General features: G+C 53.7%; 1 protein-coding gene across 1 annotated transcript; it reads left to right on the plus strand.

The window, feature by feature from the left end:
• Nucleotides 1-3,926: 3,926 nt before the first annotated feature.
• On the plus strand, nt 3,927-18,721 carry ALDH4A1 (aldehyde dehydrogenase 4 family member A1). The gene is made up of 15 exons (XM_054394935.1): nt 3,927-3,961; nt 5,508-5,601; nt 5,992-6,084; nt 6,196-6,243; nt 6,581-6,736; nt 7,745-7,894; nt 7,988-8,062; nt 10,233-10,420; nt 13,130-13,203; nt 14,255-14,451; nt 14,939-14,986; nt 15,599-15,751; nt 16,457-16,578; nt 17,150-17,268; nt 18,600-18,721. Exons 1-15 carry the CDS (start codon nt 3,927-3,929, stop codon nt 18,710-18,712), a joined length of 1,665 nt encoding a protein of 554 aa, XP_054250910.1. The 3' UTR covers nt 18,713-18,721.
• The last annotated feature ends 4,578 nt before the right edge of the window (nt 18,722-23,299 follow it).

Genomic DNA, 23,299 nt, shown 5'->3' on the forward strand with positions numbered 1-23,299 from the left:
AACCAAACCAAACCCAAACCCTGGTGAAAATGCTGGAAATGATTTTGATGACCTCTTGCTTTTTTGTTTTTTTCTTCCTTTGTAAAGCTGTAAATACTTTATTTACCACCCCCCCCCCCACCCTCCTGTTTTCCAGTCTTAATGCAGTGTCATATTGACACTTTTTTTAGACTTGAACAATCAGAAAATCCTCTCATTGTTCCACTTTTTTCTTTGTTTGTTGTTTTGTTTTTTTTTTTAAGGGGATTTGAAGGAAGCAAACTGTTTTGGGTGAGTTTTTGTTCTTGTTCTCTCCTTGGCAGTGGCATTAAACTTCTCTGCTTCCTGCCATGGGCTTGTACAAAACTAACTTTTTCCATGGCTTTTGTGGATGCATGTTGTTCAAAAAAAAAAAAAAAAAAAAAAAAAAGGTCCAAAGAACAACCATTTGTTATCATGATGATGATTATATATTTTTTTTTCAAAGACTTAATAATTAGTTCACATTAAAAAAAAAGGCAAATTCTTTGAACAACAACAAAAAAAGCATTGGGGGGGAGGGGGGTGGAATGAAACTCATTAAGCTGAATGTGTAATCTATTTATAAAACCACGGCATATCTTCTGTTTTTCTTAGAGGTTTTTAAAGTGCAAACTGAATTCTGTTGGCAAATGCAATTTGCTTTCTTGCCTTGTAAAGGATCCTTCTGCTCTGGTGGGACTCAGATGGGTTTCAAGCCACTGACACAAATAGGACAGGGAGGGCTGTGGAGCACTCACCCATTGCATCCTTGGAGCAAGAATGGGAAAGCTGAGCTGGTTAACAGCTTTTCTGCCACTGAAGAAGTGTTGCTGATCCCTCTAGTTTGGTTTGTTCTTCCCCCTGATGGTGAGGCATTCTGCTGGAGAGGGTAAAAACCTCCCCTTTTAAGCCCAGGGGTACGGAGTTTGTGTTCTGCCTGATTGGAAGAGAAATTGTCAACAGCAGAATGGATTGGAAAGAGCCTGGTAAAGCAAAAAGAATAGAGCAGAATGGTGCCTAAAGCTGCTAACAGGAGATATTTTGATTGCATAACCATTCCTGCCAAGTGGGGTCAGCAGCCTGAGGTTGGCTGAGGAAAGGCCCCAGGCATTGGTGGGTGCTCACAGCCCTGCAGTCTCCCTAGAGCAGCTGTTTCCTTCCTTCTGTTCCCCTTGGCTCTGGAAAAAAAAAAAAAAAAAAAAAAAAAAAAGAAAAGAGGTGGAAGAATGTTTGTGTTGGAGCACATGAGGAAGAGAATTGCAATACTTGGGAAGTGTCAGGTTGTGTTTCCCATTGGGGAGCTGGATGTTTAAAACATTCACAGCAGAACTGAGAGCACTCTCCTGGTGTGATAACAGCCTGAGGAGGATCTAACACATCTTGCTTGAGGACTTCTGGGGTTTTTAATTCTTTTGCACTGAGCCAGGACTTGGCCTCAAGGGTCACACACAGGTTTTAAACATCTTTGCCTTCGGTGTCCTCACCCAAACACTTGATTTGAAGGTTTGAGGAGAGTGTAACTTCTATCAGTTTGAGTTTTAAATGAGAAATCACCGACCAAGGCCACGTGTAGTATCCTGGGGTTCATCATGCTGGGTTTGGAGGTGAACTAGAAACACTGCCTGCCAAATTCTAAACTCAACCCCTTGCCAACCCCTTCGTGGAGAGGGGAGCACTGAAGGCTTGAACCCAAGTCTTTGGCAGAGCAGTGAAGAAACACTTGATTATTTCTTTTTATTTTTTTGTCTTTTTTTTTTTGTGTGTGTGGAGCTCAGTGTCTTAAGACCCTTCCACGTTAGTGGGAGCCTTTCAAAGCTTCTCTTTTGAAGAAGCAACAAATTATGTTTAAGAAGTGGGTGTTTGATGCTTCTAGAAATCACAATTCCCTCCTAACTCGAGGCACTCCAACAGAAGAGCACTTTTGTTAAGTAAAAGTGGTGCTTTGTAGGTCTGGCTGGCTCCATTTTTGGAGGAACTAAGGATGTTAACTGCTTCAAACAGCCCCTGGGGGTGACTTCAAACCTGTGTCATTTCCATGGCAGAACCCACCCCAGCACCACAAACCCCCCTTGGGTTTGTGGGCTATCCAAACTGACAATCCCTGCACAAGATTTATTGGGGGGGGGGGGGGGGGGGGTGTTTGGTTTTTTGTTTTTAACCTGAAATCCTAAAATGATTATTAGGGGAGGGGTTGAGGATGATCAAAAGCTTGGTCACTAGACACACTTCTCGTGTAACGTGGCTTCACCAAAAGAAATTCACATTGCAACTTAGGCCTCAAAACACCTTAACCTGTGGCTAAAGTGTGCATAGCAAGGTTCTGCCATGGAAAAAAAAAAAAAAGAAAAAGAAATAATAAAATTATTATTTATTATTTAATGTGTTTAAATGGGAGGAGGAGAAGGGTATTGATGACTCTTTCCCCCGTGCTGTGTCACTTCTCGTCTGTTCCTTCTTAGGTCATGTAAGGATTTCTTTTATACACATTCAAACAGACTACTGATCAGTGTGGAAATGAACCTGTTTACTGTTAACGTTGTAAATATTGTGCTTTATATTCTGTATATTAGCTTCTTTTAATGAAAAACGAACTGATGATGCTATTTGAGCTCTGCTGAGGAAAGGACGAAGGCTGAACCAGCTCCCCCAAGAGGGTAAATCGATTCCCTTCCAGGGCTGGAAGTCCGTCCTGAGAATTTGCAAGCAGACCAAACGGTACAGGCAACTTGGGGTGGATTTTGGACCATCAAAGGCTGTCACAAACCTAATCCACTTGAGCAGGAGAGCTGAGAAACCCCCGCGGCGAGAGCCAGCAGCGTTCGCCCTCCTCCGAGTTCCGACGGATTATCTCCGTTTGCCTTTCTTAGTGCCAAACCCCACCTCACCCACCCCTTCCAGGTCTGCTCCCCGACCAGACAGCGCTCTGGGCTCCTGCCTTGCGTCCGTCCGTCCATCCATCCTTCCTCAGCCGTGCTGCCTCTCCAGAGCACTTCACCCTTCACCGGAGGGGGTTCATCTTTCGTCACTCAACCCATCGGCTGCGTACCCCGCGGGGGCTTGGGGGCGACAAGGGGCGTGCGGGAGCTTGGCCATGAAACGGGTTACAGTCGTCCTCTGGGTACAAGGAAAAAAAAAAAAACAAACCACACACACACAAAAATATAAAATAAATACCAAACTCCTGGTTTAATGCCTCCGTGTGCTCATTCTCGGCTTGCAAACCACCTTTTCGGGCAAAAGCTGCTTCCGCGTTTGGATCTGGGAGGGGATGGACCTGGAGCAGGTGATTTGGGGGAACCAAATCCTCCAAGCTCCCTAAAATATTAGCATCTTTCAGCAGCCCCTCTTATCGTTTCTGGAAGTAAAATCACCTCGGTCAACCCTAGTTTCCTGTCGCAGGCCAGGTCCATATTTTGGGTCAAAATTCCTCTTTTTAAGTTGATTGCTAATTTCTAGAGGGGAGGGGACCAGCAACCTCAGTGCGCTTCTTTCTCCACGCAGGGCCAGCCCCGGAGCACCTGTCCAGGCCGAATCCCGTCGCCAGCCTCTCCCAGCGCATGCTCCGGGGTGGTTTGGGGGTCTAATTTGTTGTGTTTTTAATGATTTTAATTATTTTTAGCTGCTTTAGAGCGCCGCCTCTTACCCACGTGCTTCGTGGCCACCCCTTTAGCCGGGCGCAACCATCTCCGCGCCGGGGAGGGGGGAATTGGGACGGGCAAGGACCCCCTTGTCCCGGCCCTTAGTGGTGGGAAATATCCCCCACAGCCCCACCACAGAGCGTGTGGTAATGAGGCTGCGGTGGGAGCTGTCCGCATCCCTCTCCTTTAATTTTAATTATATTGAATTTAATGGTTTTGTCTTAATTCCTTCCCCCTCGTTGTGGTGGCTTGGACGCGGCTGCGGCCGGGGAGCGCGGCGGGGCCGGGATGTGGCGGGCGCTGAGGGGGCTGCGGGGCAGCGGGTGAGTGCCGGGGGGACCTTCCTCACCCCTTCCCCTGCCCCTTCAGCTCCCCTGCGCTCCCCCTTCCCAGCTCCGTCCCCCGAACTGCACCCGGGTCCCTCTATCTCGCAGCATTTCCACGCGTGGCGGGTGGAAGAGCAGCGGGTGCGGTCCCCTTGGCTTGAGAGTCCTTTTGCTGCAGGCTGAGCGTCCCCTTGGCTGAGGATCCCCTTGCTAGAGGGTCCCTTTGCTGCAGGCTGAGGGTCCCCTTGCTAGAGAGTCCCTTTGCTGCAGGCTGAGGGTCCCCTGCTGAGTCCTTGCTGAGGTGAGGTCCCTTGCTAGAGTCCCTTTGCTGCAGGCTGAGGGTCCCCTTGCTAGAGTCCTTTGCAGCTGAGGGTCCCTTGCTAGAGAGTCCCTTTGCTGCAGGCTGAGGGTCCCCTTGCTAGAGAGTCCCTTTGCTGCAGGCTGAGGGTCCCCTTGCTAGAGAGTCCCTTTGCTGCAGGCTGAGGGTCCCCTTGCTAGAGAGTCCCTTTGCTGCAGGCTGAGGATCCCCTTGCTAGAGGGTCCCTTTGCTGCAGGCTGAGGATCCCCTTGCTAGAGAGTCCCTTTGCTGCAGGCTGAGGGTCCCCTTGCTAGAGAGTCCCTTTGCTGCAGGCTGAAGGTCCCCTTGCTAGAGAGTCCCTTTGCTGAAGGTTGAGGGTCCCCTTGCTAGAGAGTCCCTTTGCTGCAGGCTGAGGGTCCCCTTGCTAGAGAGTTCCTTTGCTGCAGGCTGAGGGTCCCCTTGTTAGTCCCTTTGCTGCAGGCTGAGGGTCCCTCTTGGCTTGAGGGTCCCCTTGGCTGAGGGTTGCTGCTACAGCCAACCTCTTGGCTTGAGCATCCCCTTGTTAGAAGCTGAGAGTCACTGTGGCTGAGGGTCCCTTGTCTTGAGGGTCCCTTGTCTTGAGGGTCCCTTCTCTCAGCATCCCCTTTGCTCTCCATTTCCTTTTGCTGACTCCAGCTCTCCCTCACCTCTTCCTGCCCCCTTTCCCTGCTGCCAACTGCATGCAGGTACTTCTTTCCCTTCTTTTCCACTTTTTTTTTTTTTTTTTTTTGCTGAGATGAGCAATTTAATGCTCAGTAGGGGTTGGGAAATGTATAGCCCAAAGCTGCCAAGGTCCAACCACTCCCCGGGGTGGGCAGAGCCTGCTTTTGCCCCCATGCCCTGGACTTTGCCAGGGTGCTGGAGCAGAGCAAATCGATTTGCAGCTTGCTCCTGCATCTCGTCCCTTAAAAATTCCCATTCCAGCACCTTTTTCCTAGCAAGAAGAAGGGATAGCTGGTTGGAGGGGATATGTCCAGGCTCAATTTCCGGCTCTGGCATCATCATTTGGCAGGATGGAGCCCGGGGGTGATGACAGGGTGCTGTGCCTGGGCATGTGGAGCTGGTTTGGCCAGGGAGCACGGCAGTGAGGGATGACACACGTGTTGCTGGAGTGACACACGTGTTGCTGGGAGGCTGGGGTGTGGAGGGAAGGAAGAAACTGGGGTGGGGGGGAGGATTTCAGCATCTGTCTTGTTCCTCTCCTAGGCGGAGATGGCAGCACTGTTCAGCCCTGGAGGTGACCAATGAGCCCATCCTGGAGTTCAAACCAGGGAGCCCTGAGCGAGCAGCGCTTCAGAAGGTACCTCCACAGGGGACTGGGATTTGGTGGGAGTCTTTAAAGTCCTGGGTTGTGCTTCAGGCTCTTTCCTGGAGTGGGGTAAACCCCCTTACCCCCTTCTGCCCAGTATCTGCTCTTTTCTGGGGGTCTTTAAACTCCTGCCTGTGCTTCAGGCTCTTTCCTGGGGTGGGGGAAACTCCATCCTGCCCAGCACCTGCTCTTTCCCTTTGGGGACAGTTGAAGTTGTAGGTCCTGTCCCTCCAGCCTGCAGGCATCCCTTACCCAGTGCTGCTTGCTGGGTTTCCCTTTGCTCCTGGGGCTGGTGGGGAGGATGGAGGGAGATGGAGGAGGGGAAGCTGGTGGAGCTCTGTGTGTGCAGCTCCCACCACACTGCTCTCCTTCTCCTCTTAGGCTCTTGCTGACCTGAAGGGCAAGACAGAAGCCATCCCCTGTGTGGTTGGGGGAGAGGAGGTGTGGACGTCAACAGTGCGGTACCAGCTGTCGGTGAGTTGGGGGAGAACTTCCTTAAGAAGTGAGGAGGGAGCAGGAGGATGCATGTGGCAGAAGAGAGGTCTCTTGGGCTGGTAACTGTGGAAGGTTTTCTTCTCTTTTCAGCCATTCAATCATGCACACAAGGTGGCCAAGTACTGCTATGCTGACAAGGTGAGCACACCTCACTGCCCTCCCTCTTCCTTTTGTGTTTCCTGGAGGGTTTCACCTGGGTTTAGTCTTACTTCCTGGCACGAGATTGCTTGGAGTTTGCTGATGAGAAGCTGAGGAAATGCAAATCCCTGCTCAGGTTGTCAGCAGTGTGGCTGCAGGGCTGACTGTTGGCTTCCCAAGTTCCCAGGGATCCTGGAACAAATCGTTACCAGGACCTGCAAATTTGGGATTGTGATGGGGAGGTGGCTGCTGTGGGTGGTGCCTTGGTGCTGGATGGCCTTGGTGAGGGCTCTTGGTGGTGCTTCTTCTGTGCTGCCTTTCCCCTTCTCTTCCACAGGAGCTCATTAACAAAGCCATTAATGCTGCCTTGGCAGCCAGGAAGGAATGGGACCTGAAACCTGTCCAGGACCGAGCCCAGATCTTCCTGAAGGCAGCTGACATGCTGAGTGGCCCCAGGCGAGCAGAAGTGCTGGCCAAAACCATGATTGGGCAGGTAATGGGGCTGTGGGATTGACCCAGCAGAGAGCTGGGAGGGAATGGGAGGGAACTGGAGGAGCTGGAAGGCAGGAGAAGCTGCCAAGGTGGTTTTTTTTGGCAGCGGGAATGGCTGTAATGGTTGAATTGCTTATAGCTGGAGGGGTACAAACTGATCCTGCTCCTGCTCCTGCTCTGAGAAGGAGAAATGAAGTGTCAGCTGATGTGGTGGGCTGTGATTATCAGAGTTCACCCTTGCAAAATGCCCCAGCAGCCCTGGCTTTCCCTCAGAGGCACTGAGGAGTGGTGGGGGAACAGGAGTGGATGTGATGTCCCCTGGCACCAGCACGGACCAGGGTGCAATGGAGATGGGGTGGGATGGGGGCTTGCAGGAGGCCACATCTTGTGGGAGTGAGCATGGGGTCTTGTGTCCAGTTCTGGGCTCCCCAGGTCAAGAAGGACAGGGGGATGCTGGACAGGGTACAGCAAAGGGCCACAAAGATGCTGAGGGAACTGAGACATCTCTGTGATGAGAGAGTTGGGGCTGTTTAGTCTGGAAAAGAGAAGACTGAGGTGGGACCTCATCAATACTTCAAGGGTGGGTGTCAGGAGGGTGGGACCATGCTTCTGTCAGTGGTGCCCAGCGACAGGACAAGGGGCAGCAGGCATGAACTTGAACATAGGAAGTTCCATCTAAACACGAGGAGGAGGTTTTTTAAGAGTGCTGGAGCCCTGGAGCAGGATGCCCAGAGAGGTTGGTGGAGTCTCCACCTCTGGAGACATTCCAAACCCACCTGGTCATGTTCCTGTGTGACCTCCTCTAGAGGTGACCCTGCCTTGGCAGGGGGGTTGGGCTGGATGATCTCCAAAGGTCCTTTCCAACCCCTACCATTCCGTGGGAGACGGGCAAGCCACAAACCACATCCAGACGCTCTGTGCCACCCTGCTGCAGCTCAGGGCTGCTGCATTGCCCTTTCCCAGGCTCTCCCTCACTCAGTGCTTGGTGTGCCATGGCCTCTCCTGGCAGGGTAAAACTGTGATCCAGGCGGAGATCGACGCCGCTGCCGAGCTCATTGACTTCTTCCGATTCAACGCCAAGTATGCCCTGGAGCTGGAGAAGAGCCAGCCCATCAGCGTGGACATCAGCACCAACAGCATGGTCTACAGGGGGCTGGAGGTGAGGAGAAGGGTGGGGGATCCCTTGTTTTCATCCTGAGCTGTTGGGTGGAGGCTCCCACCAGCTCCTCTCCTCTTCTTCTCCCCACCGCAGGGGTTCGTGGCAGCCGTCTCGCCCTTCAACTTCACTGCCATCGGTGGCAACCTGGCAGGGGCTCCAGCACTGATGGTGAGTGTTGTGCTGGGCTTTCTGGAGAGGACAGGCCAGGAAAAAGCTGGGAGGGGCACCCACCCTCTCCAGAAGCCATGGTTTATAGATTCATTTTGGTTGGAAAAGACCTTTAAGGTCATCCAGCCCAACCGGGTCTCTGACTCTGCCAAGGCTGGGGCTCGACCATGGCCCTCAGCACCACATCCGTGTGGCTTTGAAACACCTCCAGGGATGGGGATTCAGCCACCTGCCTGAGCTGGGATCCACAAGGTGTGAATTTGGCCTCTCTGGTACCATTGACTAGGACACACTTGGACTGCATAGGACCTGGGTTCAATAGGACCACTCCTATGGCCTGAAATTGTGCCAGGGGAGGTTTAGGTTGGACGGGAGGAAAAATTTCTTTCTTGAGTGAAAGTGGTCAGCATTGGAACAGGCTGCCCAGGGAGGTGGTGCAGTCACCATCCCTGGATGTGTTCCAGGGAGGAGTGGGGAGAAGAAAGGGAGAGGTTGAAGCTGATGTGGAGCTGGGAAGCTTCTGGGGGAGGGGGAGATGTGTTCCTCCCACCCCAGGACTCGAGGAAAGTCCTTGGCTTTGGGGCATTTGGTGATGAAGTCATCTCAGAGGGGATGAACCTCAACTGGGATGGGGTGAGCCTATGCTGGTGGGTCTGGGTGAACTGTTGTGGGCATCCACCTCTTCCTCCTTGACATTCCTGCTGGGCTGCTGCAGCAGCACAATAAAATCCCCCTGGATCTGGACCTGGGGCAAAAAGGAGCCAGGCATCAGCAAGTGACTTGAAAAGCTCAGCAGCAGGTGGTACCTGCAATTAAATTTAGGCCCAAATGGTGCTTAATAAGTGGGTATTAATTAGCTCCCCAGTGTTTAGTCACTGCAGTGCACTTCCCAGGGGATTTAAACATTCCTCTTGCCTAAATAGCTGGAGAGATCAACGTGGTTAATGCCATTGCAGTGTCAGGAGTGGGATTTCCTTGGGAATGGAGCAGTGCCCCACTGGTAGCTGGCATGCCAGGCCTGTCTCCAGCTGTGGTCCCAGTGAGGTGTCCCACCTCCTGGGGAGGGTTTGCAGAGCCTGGTTTTGTTCTCTCACCATTGGGAGTGGAAGGATTAGGAGGGCCCAGGAAGGAGCTTTGCCTGCACCTCAGCTCCTTGGAAAGCACGTGCCTGATTGGGACAGAGCCTGAAAATCCCTTTCCTGCTCCCCTGGGGCTGTGACCCTGTGGCACAGTCACGTGTGGCAGGGGCCAGGCGGCGTGGCAGTGACACAGGGAAGGTCACAGAGCCAAGGGGAGGATGGTGGCAGAGAGCCAAAGGGGTGGGGTGCCCCTGGCAGCGTGCTAGCACCCAGGCCCTTGTTTGCTTGTGCACCATTAACATGGGTGCAGGGTTTTGTTGCGCTGCCTGGGCTGGCACAGCCACCTGCTGGGTGGCAGCGAGGAACAGTGCTCGTGGTGGGGTAAGCACATTGCTTGGCAGTGCCAAGCCCATTTCCTGAGACATAAAACAGCTCCATGCTCCATGGCTCCTCTTAGGGAAGGCAAAACTCTGTGTCCCTGGCAAGGGAGGGCGTGAAAGGGGAGGATTTTTGTGCCTTGAGCTGAGCAGGGCAGTCACAGTCCTTTATGAATTCAGTGCTTGGGGTCCAGGGGAGGTGGGGATCACCCCAGAATGCCACTGCTCTGTCCCCATCCACTGCAGGCTGCAGGAAAGGTTTTCACCAGAGCATTAAAACATTTGGGGCTGTTCAGCCTGCAGAAGAGAAGACTCCAGGGAGACCTTAGAGCAGCTTTCCAGCACCTGAAGGGAGGTACAGAGAGCTGGGAAGGGACTTTTGACAAGGGCTAGGAGTGACAGGCTGAGGGATAGTGGCTCTGAACTGGAGGAGGGGGGATTGAGACTGGAGATGAGGAAGAAATTCCTTAGAGTGAGGGTGGGGAGACACTGGAACAGGTTGCCCAGGGAGGTTGTGGCTGGAGGTGTTCAAGGTCAGGCTGGCTGAGTCCTTGAGCAACCTGAGCTGGTGGGAGGTGTCCCTGCCTATGGCAGGGGGCTTGGCACTGCCTGATTTCGAAGGTCCCTCCCAACCCATTCTGTGACTCCATGCCCAAGTTTGGGCTTTTCCCCAGGTGCTGACTTTCTCCTTTGGTTTTTTCCACCCCTCCCTAGGGAAACGTGGTGCTGTGGAAACCCAGTGACACCGCCCTGCTCTCCAGCTACGCCGTCTACAAGATCCTGCTGGAGGCTGGGCTGCCTCCCAGCGTGGTGCAGTTCCTGCCTGCGGCCGGGCCGGAGTTTGGGGACACCATCACCAGCTCCCAGCACCTCTGCGGCATCAACTTCACCGGCAGCGTGCCGTGAGTGGGGCAGGGCAGCCAGGAGCTGCTGCCTGGGAACAGGGGGAGGCACAGCAGGGGATGGGGGGAAGGGACCTCCAAGCTCAGCCAGACCCCCGCCCCTGCGGGCTGCAGGGATGGAATCAGAGAGTCACAGAATCAGACAGGGTGGAAAAGAGCTCATAGGGCTGTTAGGGTTGGAAGGGACCTCGAGGGTCATAGATTGTCAGGGTTGGAAGGGACCTCGAGGATCATAGATTGTCAGGGGTGGAAGGGACCTCGAGGATCATAGATTGTCAGGGGTGGAAGGGACCTCAAGGATCATAGATTGTCAGGGGTGGAAGGGACCTCGAGGATCATAGATTGTCAGGGGTGGAAGGGACCTCGAGGATCATAGATTGTCAGGGGATGAAGGGACCTCGAGGATCATAGATTGTCAGGGGTGGAAGGGACCTCGAGGATCATAGATTGTCAGGGTTGGAAGGGACCTCGAGGATCATAGATTGTCAGGGGTGGAAGGGACCTCGAGGATCATAGATTGTCAGGGGTGGAAGGGACCTCGAGGGTCATAGATTGTCAGGGGTGGAAGGGACCTCGAGGGTCATAGATTGTCAGGGGTGGAAGGGACCTCGAGGATCATAGATTGTCAGGGTTGGAAGGGACCTCGAGGATCATAGACTGTCAGGGTTGGAAGGGACCTCGAGGGTCATAGATTGTCAGGGTTGGAAGGGACCTCGAGGGTCATAGATTGTCAGGGTTGGAAGGGACCTCGAGGATCATAGATTGTCAGGGTTGGAAGGGACCTCGAGGGTTATAGATTGTCAGGGGTGGAAGGGACCTCGAGGATCATAGATTGTCAGGGTTGGAAGGGACCTCGAGGATCATAGATTGTCAGGGGTGGAAGGGACCTCGAGGGTTATAGATTTTCAGGGTTGGAAGGGACCTCGAGGCTCAGCCAGTCCCAACCCCCCTGCCATGGGCAGGGACACCTCACACCACAGCAGGTTGCTCACAGCCACATCCAGCCTGGCTGCAAAATCCTCCAGGGATGAGGCTTCCACCACCTCCTTGGGCAACCTGTGCCAGTGTCTTACCACCCTCATGGGGAGATTTAGGTTGGAACATCAGAAGAATCTTCTTCACTGGAAGGGTTCTCAAAGACTGGAGCAGGCTGCCCAGGGAGGTGGTTGAATCCCCACCCCTGGGGGGGTTTCAGAGCTGCCCGGATGTGGTGCTGAGGGCCATGGTTTAGCCTCAACCTTGGCAGAGTTAGAGAAGGGTTGGACTGGATGAACTTAAAGAGCTTTTCCAACCCAACCCAACCCAACCCAATTGTCTGATTGGAGCCACAGACAGACCTGTGTGTGACCCTGCCCTGCCTCCCAGGGTGCTGTGACTTGGGTTTAACGACCTGCCCTGTCCTGGCAGGGTGACACAGTCTCCACACAGGTTGGCAGAGCTGTGCTGTGCCCACACCTGGTGGTGGGGAGGGAGGTCCTGGTGATGCTGAGGGCCCTGGCAGCCCATAACAAGCTGTTAAACCTGGGCACCTCCCTCCCCTGGTGAGGGACATGGTCTGCTGAGCAGTAGGCTTTAGAGGTGGGAAGCTCATAAATTAGTGTTAGTGGCTGTGCCTCCTGGGGGGGAGCCCATTAGCATTTTTATTGTTTTTGCAGCCAGAGGTTTGTCACAGTAAGGGATTGAAAGGAGAGGAGGTGGGGGAAAAGGAGGCCAGGAACTTCTGCTGGGTGCTTGCTCCTCTGGGCTTCCCTGTGACACTTGCAACAGTTCCTCATCTTTAAACCCAGGGGGGTTCCAGCAGGAGCAGGGAGGGGTTTGTCCCCTTCTACTCAGCTCTGAGGAGGCCAAACCTCAAGTATTGTGTCCAGTTCTGGGCACCTCAATACAAGAGAGATGTGGAGGTGCTGGAGGCAGTGCAGAGGAGGGCAAGGAAGCTGTGAAGGGCCTGGGGAATAAATCTGATGAGGAGCAACTGAGGGAGCTGGGGATGGATAGTTTGGAAAAGAGGAGGCTGAGAGGAGACCTCATTGCTGTCTACAGCTCCCTGAAAGGAGGTTGTGGAGAGGTTGGTGCTGGTCTCTTCTCCCAGGTAATTAGTGATGGAACAAGAGGGAATGGCCTGAAGCTACAACTGGGTAGGTTTAGACTGGATTTGCCATTGGGATGTGCTGCCCAGGGAGGTGGTGGAGTTGCCATCCCTGGAGATGTCCAGGAAAAGCCTGGATGGGGCACTTAGTGCCATGGTCTGGTGATTGGATAGGGCTGAGTGATGGGTTGGACTGGATGGTCTTGGAGCTCTCCTCCAACCTGGTTGATTCTATGATTCTATGGACAGTAGGAAAAAAAAATTTCCCAGCAAGAGTGGTCAGGGATTGGAATGTGCTGCCCAGGGAGGTGGTACAGTCTCCAAGCCTGGCTGTGTTTAAAGGTGGTTGGGATGTGGTGCTTGGGGCTATGGTTTAGGGGTGAATCTTGTAGAGTAGGGTTCTGGGTTGGTCTTGGTGATCCTGAGGCTCTTTCCCAACCTGAATGTTTCTGTGATCCTGTGATCCCATTGCTTTGGGGTCTCATTCTCAACCAGCTGCTTGGAGGTGTCCCTTCTTTTGGGGATGGACAGAGGGGTTTGCTGAGGTCCCCTTCAGCAGGACACATCTCTTCCACTTCTGTAAAGGCCAGAGCACACTAACCAGCTCCTCCTTTCTCTCCCAGGACTTTCAAGAGGCTCTGGAAGCAGGTGGCTGAAAACTTGGATCGCTACCGCAATTTCCCACGCCTGGCTGGAGGTAACTGCCTCTTCTTCTGCCTTTTTTTGTGCCATGCACTGGTGGGAGGACAGTTTCTCTTCTGCCTGGGGAGAAACAAAAGAAGATGAGGCTGAGGAGAGACTTCTGGCTCTCTACAACTCCCTGAAAAGAGGTTGGAACCAGGTGGGCATTGGTCTCTTTCTCAGAGAACGTGGGACAGGGATAACAGAAAATGGCCTCAGGTTGCACCAGGGGAGGTTTAGGTTGGACATGAGAAGAAACTTCTTCAGTGAAAGGGTTCTCAAAGACTGGCCCAAGCTGCCCAGGCAGGTGGTTGGATCCCCATGCCTGGAAGTGTTTAAAAGAGACAGAGACGTGGTGGTGAGGGCCATGGTTTAGTCCCAGTAGGGCAGATTTAGACTGGAGATTAGGAGGAAATTCTTTCTAGTGAGGGTGGGGAGACACTGGAACAGGTTGCCCAGGGAGGTGGTGGAGTCCCCATCCCTGGAGGTGTTCAAGAAATGTGTGGAGATGGCACAGAGGACATGGTTTAGTGGCCATGGTGGTGTTGGGTTGATGGTTGGACTGGATGCTCTTAGAGCTCTTAGTGCTCTTTTCCAACCCAACCAATTCCATGATTCCATGATATTCCACAACAAAGCCAGGAAGGGACTTTCTGCAAGGGCTTGTAGAAAGGGTAGGATGAGAAGGAACAGATTGAAGCTTGAGAAGGGCAGATTCAGACTGGAGATTAGGAAGAAATTCTTTATAGAGTGAGGCTGGTGAGACACAGGAACAGGTTGCCCAGGCAGGCTGTGGCTGCCCCCTCCCTGGAGGTGTTCAAAGCCAGCTTGGATTAATCCTTGAGCAACCTGGGCTGGTGCTTGGTGTTCCCTGCCCATACCCAGGTGGTTGCAACCAGCTAACCTTTAAGACCCCTTCCAACCCAACCCATTCTTAGACTCCACAAACACATCCAGCCAGCTCTTGAAAGCCTCTAGAGAAGCAGATTTACACCTTTGGAAGGTGCTCCCATCCCTGACACCCTTTTTTTTTTTTTTCCTTCCCCAACTCCTGTGGCTAACGTCAGAGTGCGGGGGGAAGAACTTCCACCTGGTGCACAGCTCGGCCGAGGTGGGCAGCGCCGTGAACGGGACCCTGCGCTCCGCCTTCGAGTACGGCGGCCAGAAGTGCTCCGCCTGCTCCCGCCTCTACGCCCCGGACTCGCTGTGGCCCCAGATCAAAGAGAAGCTGCTGGAGGAGCACAGGAAGATCAAAGTGGGAGACGTGAGCGGAGCTGCCGGGCTGCTGGAAGGGCTTTGCGGCTCAGCGGGTGGTTGATGGGATTAGAGACTGCGGTAACTGGCTGCTAATTCCTATTGAACCCAGCCTTTTTTTTTTTTTTTTTTTTTTCTCTCTATTTGCTGCTTCTCCCCACCACGGACCCTCTCTGGGCACACCCCCCGCCTGCTCCCCTCTTCCCCCTCTTCGTCTTTATTTATTTATTTTGTTAAATTTGGTGGTGGTTTTTTTTTTTGGGGGGTGGGGTAGAGGAGTGATTAGAAACGAACTCCTAGCCAGAGCCTGCAGGAAGGAGCAGGGCTAAACACTGCAGGCTCATTGAAAAGGGAGTCACTTGTACTCTCCACAGAGTCCTTGGGTTGGGTGGATGGAATTTGGGGCATTTCAGCTCCTCCTAACCTCAGACTTTGGTTTTTTGGGGGGGTTTTGGCTGGCTGCATCCTCACTTTGCTCCCTTTCTGCTTCCCCGCAGCCCACCCAGGACTTTGGGACCTTTTTCTCTGCAGTGATTGATGACAAGGTGAGCTCAGCCCCTCCTGGTTCTGTTGGTGTGAGAAGGGAAGACCACCAGGCTTGGGTTGGGTGTTGGGTTAAGTGGGTTTGATTGCTTACAGCAGTCAGTGAATAGTCAGAGCTGATTTTCAGCCTTCTTTGCATCCCTCCTTGGAGTATTTGATGGCTCAGTCATTGCCCCTCTTCAAAAGTGGTTTATTTTGCTGAGAAATTTGCTCAGATAGAATCAGAGGATTGTTTAGGTTGGAAAAGGCCTCCAAGATCATGGAGTCCAATCATCAGCCCAACACCACCATGGCCACTAAACCACGTCCCCAAGTGCCATGACCACAGGTTGCTTGAACACCTCCTGGGACTGGAGACTCCACCACCTCCCTGGGCAGCCTGTGCCAATCCCTGACCACACTTGAAGTGAGGAAATTGTTCTTCATGTCCAACCTTAACCTCCCCTGGCACAGATGTAAGGTTTAGAGTGCCCAGGGCTGTCTTTCCAGCCCCCAAGCCTTCTTTTGAGCTAGAAGAACACGAAGAGCAGCCGAGCCCTGAGAGGGATTGTCCAAACCTGCCTTCAGGACCCCCCCCAAACCCATCCTCATTTATAATTATTTCCTTTTGCCAGTCTTTTGCCAGGATCAAGAAGTGGCTGGAACATGCCAAGAGTTCTCCCAACCTCACCATCCTGGCAGGAGGAGGTTGTGATGACAGTGTTGGGTACTTCGTCGAGCCCTGCATCGTGGAGAGCAAAGACCCACAGGACCCCATCATGAAAGAGGTGAGGTGGCAGCTTGTGGGGAGGTTCTTTACAGTAAGTAAGGAGACACTGGAACAGGTTGCCCAAGGAGGTTGTAGATGCTTCCTTCCCTGGAGGTGCTCAAGGCCAGGTTGGATGAAGCCTTGAGCAACCTGGGCTGGTGGGAGGTGTCCCTGCCCATGGCAAGGGGTTGGAACTGGATGGTCTTAAAGGTCCCTTCTAACCCAAACCATTCTTTGAATCTGAGGCAGCAGGAAAAGGAGCTAAAGAGGCAGTAGATCCTCCTCCTGAGGTGTCCATTGGATGTGTGGAGAGGAATTGACCAGTGCAAGGATGTTCTGTTCATCATGGTATACAATAGGTTGGGTTGGAAGGGACCTTAAAGCTCATCCAGTTCCAGCCCTTTGCCATGGGCAGGGACACCTCCCACCAGCCCAGCTTGCTCAAGGTCTCATCCAGCCTGGCTTTGAACACCCCCAGGGAGGGGACATTCACAACTTCCCTGGGCAACCTGTTCCAGTGTCTCCCCATTCCCATGGAGAAGAATTTCCTCCTGCTTTCTCATCTAAATCCAGTTTCTTCCCCTTTAAACCATAACCCCTTGTCCTGTAGTGACAAAAGTCCCTCTCCAGCTCTCCCTCTTAGCTATCTGGGTGCTGCAGCACCCAACGCTTCCTTTTGGAGGCTCTCCTCGTTGAATTCTTTCTTATTTTTTCGGCTGCCCAGGAGATTTTTGGCCCTATCCTGACCGTGTATGTGTACCCTGAGAAGAAGTACAAGGAGGTGCTGGAGCTGATCGACACCACCACACCCTATGGCCTCACGGGGGCGCTCTTCGCCCAGGAGAAGTAAGAGGTCCCCCCCTGCAGAAAGGAATCCATCCCCAGGCACCACAAAAGCTCTTCCCTTTCTTGGGATGAACCTTCCAGCTCTCTCCAGAGCCCTGTGCTGTGTGGTGAGGAGGGGAGAGAGCACTTCCCCCAAAGCTCATGCTGCTTATAGCCCTCTTCCCACTGAGGAGGAGGGGAGGGGATGCCTCTAAAGTGGCTTTTCAGCCCCAAATTGCTTTTCTTTTTGGGTGTGAAACTACCCCAGAGGCAATGCTTTGATGCCTCCCCAGCCCCCTCAAGCAGCAGGAGGGCTAAGAGCAGTGTGACCTCAAAGAGGCCTCATCCTTAAGTTAAAATCCCCTTCAATTTATGACAAGAAAACTTAAAAAGAGGAACAAAAACTGGAAGGAAGCAACACTGGGAGGATTTGATGAAGCTCCCTCTATGCACAACCTCTTCCAGGCTGCTTTGAGCAAACCTGCAGCTGGGAGCAGAGAAACACAGAGAGGCTTTTTCTGCACCACAGAGGCCTCTGCAGGAGGTTTTCTGTGGTGGTGTCATGGTCACAGCTCCTTCTGTGCCCCCTCAGGAGGATCATCAAGGAAGCCAGGAGCCTTCTGCGCCATGCAGCTGGCAACTTCTACATCAATGATAAGTCCACAGGGGCTGTGGTGGCTCAGCAGCCCTTCGGAGGCTCACGCATCTCAGGTGAGACCCAAAGCCTGGGGCTGGGGCTGCCGTTCAGCTGTGTGGCTCTGTGATGAGCTGTGTGCCCTCAGCACCTGCCCCTGGGTTGATTCCTGCACCCTAGGTTGATCCCCTGCACCCTAGGGGAAGGTGGATCCTCTGCTCCCTAGGGTGAGGTGGATTCCCTTCCTCCTAGGGGAGGTGGATCCCCTGTTCCCTAGGGTGAGGTGGATTCCCTTCCTCCTAGGGGAGGTGGATTCCCTGTTCCCTAGGGTGAGGTGGATTCCCTTCCTCCTAGGGGAGGTGGATTCCCTGCCCCCTAGGGGAGGATGGGATCCCCTGCACCCCAGGTGGGGCAATCCTCACTATCGATCCAGGCCAGGGGATGATGAGATTGAGAGCCCTGCAGAAAAGGACTTGGGGGTGCTGCAGGGGGAGAAGCTGGACAGGAGCCAGCAATGGGCACTGGCAGCCCAGAAGGCCAAGGGCAGCCTGGGCTGCATCCAAAGCAGTGTGGCCAGAGATGGAGAGAGAGGATCCTGCCCTCTGCTCTGGGGACACCTCACCTGCAGGGCTGTGTCCTGCTATGGGACCACACACAGAAAGGACATGGACCTGATGGAGAGGGGCCAGAGGAGGCCATAAAGATGATCAGAGGGCTGGAGCACCCCTTCTACAAGCACAGGCTGAGAGAGTTGGAGAGGACAAGGCTCCAGGGAGACCTTAGAACTGCGTTTCAATATCTGAAGGGGACCTACAGGAAGGTTGGGGAGGGACTGTTCAGAAGGGGCTGTGGGGATAGGACCAGGGGCAATGGTTTGAAACTGGAGCAGGGGTGATTTAGGTTGGACATCAGGAGGAAGTTCTGCACAAGGAGGGGGGTGAGACACTGGAACAGGGCTGGAGCACATCTCCCATGAGGACAGACTGTGAGAGAGTTGGGGTGGTTCAGTTTGGAGAAGAAAAGGCTCCCAGGAGACCTTCTTGTGGTCTTCCAGGATCTGAAGGGGGCTACAAGGAAGCTGGGGGGGGACTTTGGAGGGTGTCAGGGAGCGATAGGACTGGGGGGGGGGATGGAGCAAAACTAGGAAGGGGGAGATTCAGACTGGATGGTAGGAGGAAGTTTTTCACCATGAGGGCGGTGAGACACTGGCACAGGGTTGAGTCCCCATCCCTGGAGACATTCAGGATGAGACTTGACATGGCCCTGAGCAGCCTGCAGTTGGAGGTGTCCCTGCTGCCTGGAGGGGTGGGTTGACAAGCCGACCTTTGAGGGTCCCTTCCAATCTGTGAGTCCCCCTCTCCTCCATCTCCTGCTCACCAGTGCTTGCTTGCCTTTCCTTCTGCTCCAGGCACCAATGACAAACCTGGGGGTCCCCACTACATCCTGCGCTGGACGTCCCCCCAGGCCGTCAAGGAGACACACGTGCCCCTGAAGGACTGGCGCTACGCCTACATGCAGTGAGGGTGCCTGCTCCTGGGCCTGAAACCTTCTCCTGGGGCTGCTGCTGCTGCCTTCTCCTGGTGGTGATACCTTCTCCAGGCCCTGACACCTTCTCCTGGCCCCGACACCTTCTCCTGGCCCAGCGCCGCTACTACTGATCCTCAATGCACAGAGTGGCTTCCCCGCTCCAGCCTCACACAGCACTTAACTCTTACTGATCTGCCCCCTGAGCAGCTTAGGGGTTGTTTTTAAAGAGGGAAAGTCTAGTAATTAAATTGTTAACTCCTAAAAAAGGAGTCGTCCTTGCGGGTTTCTTACGGTGGAGGAATCGGGTCATGGAATCAGAGAATTGTCAGGGGTGGAAGGGAGCTCAAGGCTCAGCCAGTCCCAACCCCCCTGCCATGGGCAGGGACACCTCACACCACAGCAGGTTGCTCACAGCCACATCCAGCCTGGCTGCAAAAATCTCCAGGGATGAGGCTTCCACCACCTCCCTGGGCAACCTCTGCCAGTCTCTCACCACCCTCATGGGGAAGAATTTCTTCCTAACATCCAATTTGAATCTCCCCATTTCTAGTTTTGCTCCATTCCCCCCAGTCCTATCATTCCCTGACACCCTCAAAAGTCCCTCCCCAGCATTCTTGGAGCCCTCTTCAGATCCTGGAAGGCCACAAAAAGGTCTCCTGGGAGCCTTCTCTTCTCCAGACTGCACAACCCCAACTCTCTCAGTCTGTCCTCAGAGCAGAGCAGCTCCAGCCCTCTGCTCATCCTCATGGCCCTTCTCTGGACACCTTCCAGCACCTCCAGATCCTTCCTGTAATAGAAGCTCCAGAACTGGACACAGTACTCCAGGTGGGGTCTCACCAGAGTGGAGCAGAATCCCCTCCCTTGCCCTGCTGGCTGTGCTTCTCTTGATGCAGCCCAGGGTGGGATTTGCTTTCTTTCATCATAAAATGGTTTGGGGGGGAAGGGAACCTTTAAAGGTCATCTGCCCCTGCAGTCAGCAGGAACATCTGCAGCTAGAGCAGGTCACCATCCCTGAAGGGGATTAAAAGATGTTGGTGTGCTGAGGGATATGTTTTGGGGGTGACTTGGTGGTGCTGGGTTAGCAGCTGGAGTCATGGAACCATAGAACTGTGGAGGGTGGAAGAGGCCTTTGAGCTCATCAAGTCCAACCACTCACCCAGAGCTCACACTCCCACCACTGCTGCTAAGCCACTGCACCACATCCCTCAGCACCACATCCTTGTGGCTTTGAAATCCCTCCAGGGATGGGAACTCCACCACCTCCCTGGGCAGCCTGCTCCAGTGCCTGAGAACCTTTGCTGGGAAGAAAGTGTTCCTAATGTCCAACCTGAACCTGCCCTGGCACAGCTTGAGTTGGGCTTGATCATCTTCAAGGTCTCATCCAACCAAAACTATTCTGTGCTTCAGGGTTGCTCAGAGCCCCATCCAACCTGTCCTGGAATATTTCCAGGGATAGAGCAGCTACCACCTCTCTGGGCAACCTGGGCCAAGGTCTCATCACCCTCAGCATCAAACATTTCTTCCTTCTATCTGGTCAGTTGATGAGGGGGTAGCTGGAGGGGTGGTTGCAGACACATACCTGGACCCCAGGTTCCTTTTTTCCTCCCACTTTGTCCATCCCCAGTAGATCCAGCATGGTTCCTGGCCCCTCAATGAGGCTTGAGTGTGCTGGAATTAGAGTAGGAGATGGTCAGGAAGACTCTGTTCCCACCCACCTGTCCTACTCTTCCCTGTCCCCAAGGCCTCCTTTAGCCAGCAGAGGATGAGCTGAACCAGCAGGAATCCCTGGAAGTTCAGGGCTGCCTGTGCCAGCCTCCCCAGGAGGGGTGGGCATCCTGACTTGTTCAGCCAGAGGTCAGCCTGGTGGGATCCCTGAGCTGGATTCTCTCCCTGTTCCATATTTGGTCCCTGATCCATATTTTCTCCCTATTCCTGAGCAAGAGCAAAGCCTTCAAAGCCCCCAAAATGCTCTTGGTGCATGAGGGGAAGCTGGCAGAAGGCTGCTTGTGCCAGGAGAGGGCAGCTGTGGTGCTGCTTGGAATAAGCTGAAGCTCCTTCCCTCACCTCTCTGAAGCCACCAGCCAGAGTCACCTGCTCCTTACCTTGGGAATGGTCTCAGGGTGTGCTCAGGCAGATGAGGCAGCACCACACAGCTTGGTCCACTCCTTTGAGTGCTTCCCAGCTTCCCAGCACTGGTTATCAGCTGCTCCCACTGCTCCAGTCCTTGCCTGGCTGCTGGAAAAGAGAAAGATTCTGGGAGCTGTTTGAAGAACCTTCTGCCTCAGCTGCTTCCCTCACCACCCCTGGAGTTTGAGTATGAGCAGGAGGAGCTGGGACAGCAACTGGAGGGCTGCAATCAGAGCAAGAAACATTTCCCAGCCTGTAGTGCTCTGCCCAGGACCTCACTCACCTCCTGGGGAGCCACTTTCTGGCACCACAGCCTGTCCCCAAGGCTCCCCAAGCTGCTGAGTTGAGAAGGTGAATCATAGAATCACAGAATGGGTTTGGCTGGAGCAGACCTTTAAGCTCACCCAGTCCAACCCTTCTCTAACTCTGCCAAGGCTGGAGCTAAACCATGGCCCTCAGCACCACATCTCTGCAGCTTTGAAACCCCTCCAGGGGTGAGGATCCAACCACCTCCCTGGGCAGCCTGCTCCAGTCTGTGAGAACCCTTTCAGGGAAGAAGTTTCTCCTCATGTCCAACCTAAACCATCCCTGGTGCAACTTGAGGCCATCTCCTCTCAACAGTTCTGACCTTTCTGGCCCTTGGTTGTGGTGATCTGCACAGCCTCTGCCTTCCCCATCCTGATGGGAACATGAAAAGGGATCTTGGCCACAAAAACCCTGCATCCTTCCATGATGGTTTCTCATTTAGGAACACCAATAATTAACTGCTCCATCAGCAGGTGGAGCTGATATCCCTGCTCTGGCTGTTGGAATAAGCATTAGGCACTGATCTGGTCCATGCTTGGGCTGGGATGTGGCAGGTGGGTCATGGACAAGCTACATTAATAGCTGAGAATCCTTCTGCAACTGAGAAACCTGCAGGAAAGGAAGTCACAGAGAGCTTGTAGGAGTTCTTTCATCAAAGAATTTCCTCATTGGCAGCCAAAGACCTCAGCTGGGCGTCCACCTGGTAACTTTGGGGCATGAGATGTGATCAGAGAAGATGGGGACAAGGTGTCTCTGCCCAAACCTGCTGTTTCTGCCTCAGAAGAGGATGTCACTGTTTGTCCTGGCACCTCTGGTCCATCCTGGGACTCTCCTTTGTGCTGCTGCACCCAGCCCAGAATGCCAGGTTGGAAGGGAGCCCAAGGACCATCTGGTCCAGCCTTTCTAGGTGATAGTGGGGTTGAAATGAGCATCCTGGCAAGCTGGGTCTTAAAAGTGATCCACTGCTTCCCTTGTGAGATGATTCCAATGTCTGACTCTTCTCATCCCTGAGAGAAAAAAAGAAGAACAATCTCAAACCCACCCCAGCTTGGTGTTCTGTTCCTTTTTCTTGCTCAAACTAAGGCAATCTTCCTGCAGGAGGATGAGAGGGGCAGGAAGGACTGAGGAAGGACCTGATTTGGTACCAACCCAGGTTCCTACAAAGCACAGCACCACACACTGCTGTGTCCCTGCAGCACAGCAGCTGCCCATCCTCTGCCTCTCCCATTTTTTCTCCCCATGGATGAACAGATCCAGAGTGCCCTGCTTTTCTGCTTTGCTTTGCTTCAAAGCCATCACACCCAGGGCTCAAAGTGTCTCTTAGACTCACAGAATGCTTTGGATTGGAAGGGACCTTCAAGATCAGCCAGTTCCACCCCCTCTGCCATGGTCAGGGACACCTCCCACCAGCCCAGGTTGCTTGAGACCTCATCCAGCCTGGCCTTGAACACCTCCAGGGAGGGACCATCCCTGGGCAACCTGTTCCAGCGTCTCCCCACCCTCACTGTAAAGGATTTCTTCCTGATCTCCAGTCTAAATCTCCCCTCTTCCAGCTCCAAGCCATTCCCCTTCTTGCCTATTCATCCTCCCCCCCCTCTCCCAGCTCCTGGCTGCTCCTGGTGGTTCCCATTAGCAGCCCTGCACAGCCCCAAGGTGCCTGGGGAAGGCGTTTGGGCTCCGTCCAAGACTTGCTCCAACTCTGGTAACCACCACGTAGCTAACACAGGACATGGGAGGGTTTGATCTGCCAATTAGGCTCAGCCAGGCTGCTAACAGGAAGCAGATGGAGCTGTGTGTGTTATCCAAGGGGAAAATCTGCCACTTCCCAGGGAGGGAGAGCCTGGCTCAGCCTCCTGGCTCCCAGGACGGACAGCTGAGCACCACAGGGACTGTGCAAGCCAGGCCACCTCTGGCTGGCCATGGGAATGGGGTTGAATCCCAACCACAGATGCTCCAAACCCGTTGCCTCTCTTTATTGGGTCCCATGAGGTTGTGCAGACCCTCAGAGATCATCCAGTCCAGCCATCAGCTCAGCACCACCATGTCCCAGAGTGCCATGGCCACAGGTTGCTTGAACACCTCCAGGGATGGGGACTCCACCACCTCCCTGGGCAGCCTGTGCCAACACCTCACCACTCTTATAGGAAA

Source organism: Indicator indicator, chromosome 32, assembly GCF_027791375.1.
Source record: "Indicator indicator isolate 239-I01 chromosome 32, UM_Iind_1.1, whole genome shotgun sequence".
NCBI classification, from domain to species: Eukaryota; Metazoa; Chordata; class Aves; order Piciformes; family Indicatoridae; genus Indicator; species Indicator indicator.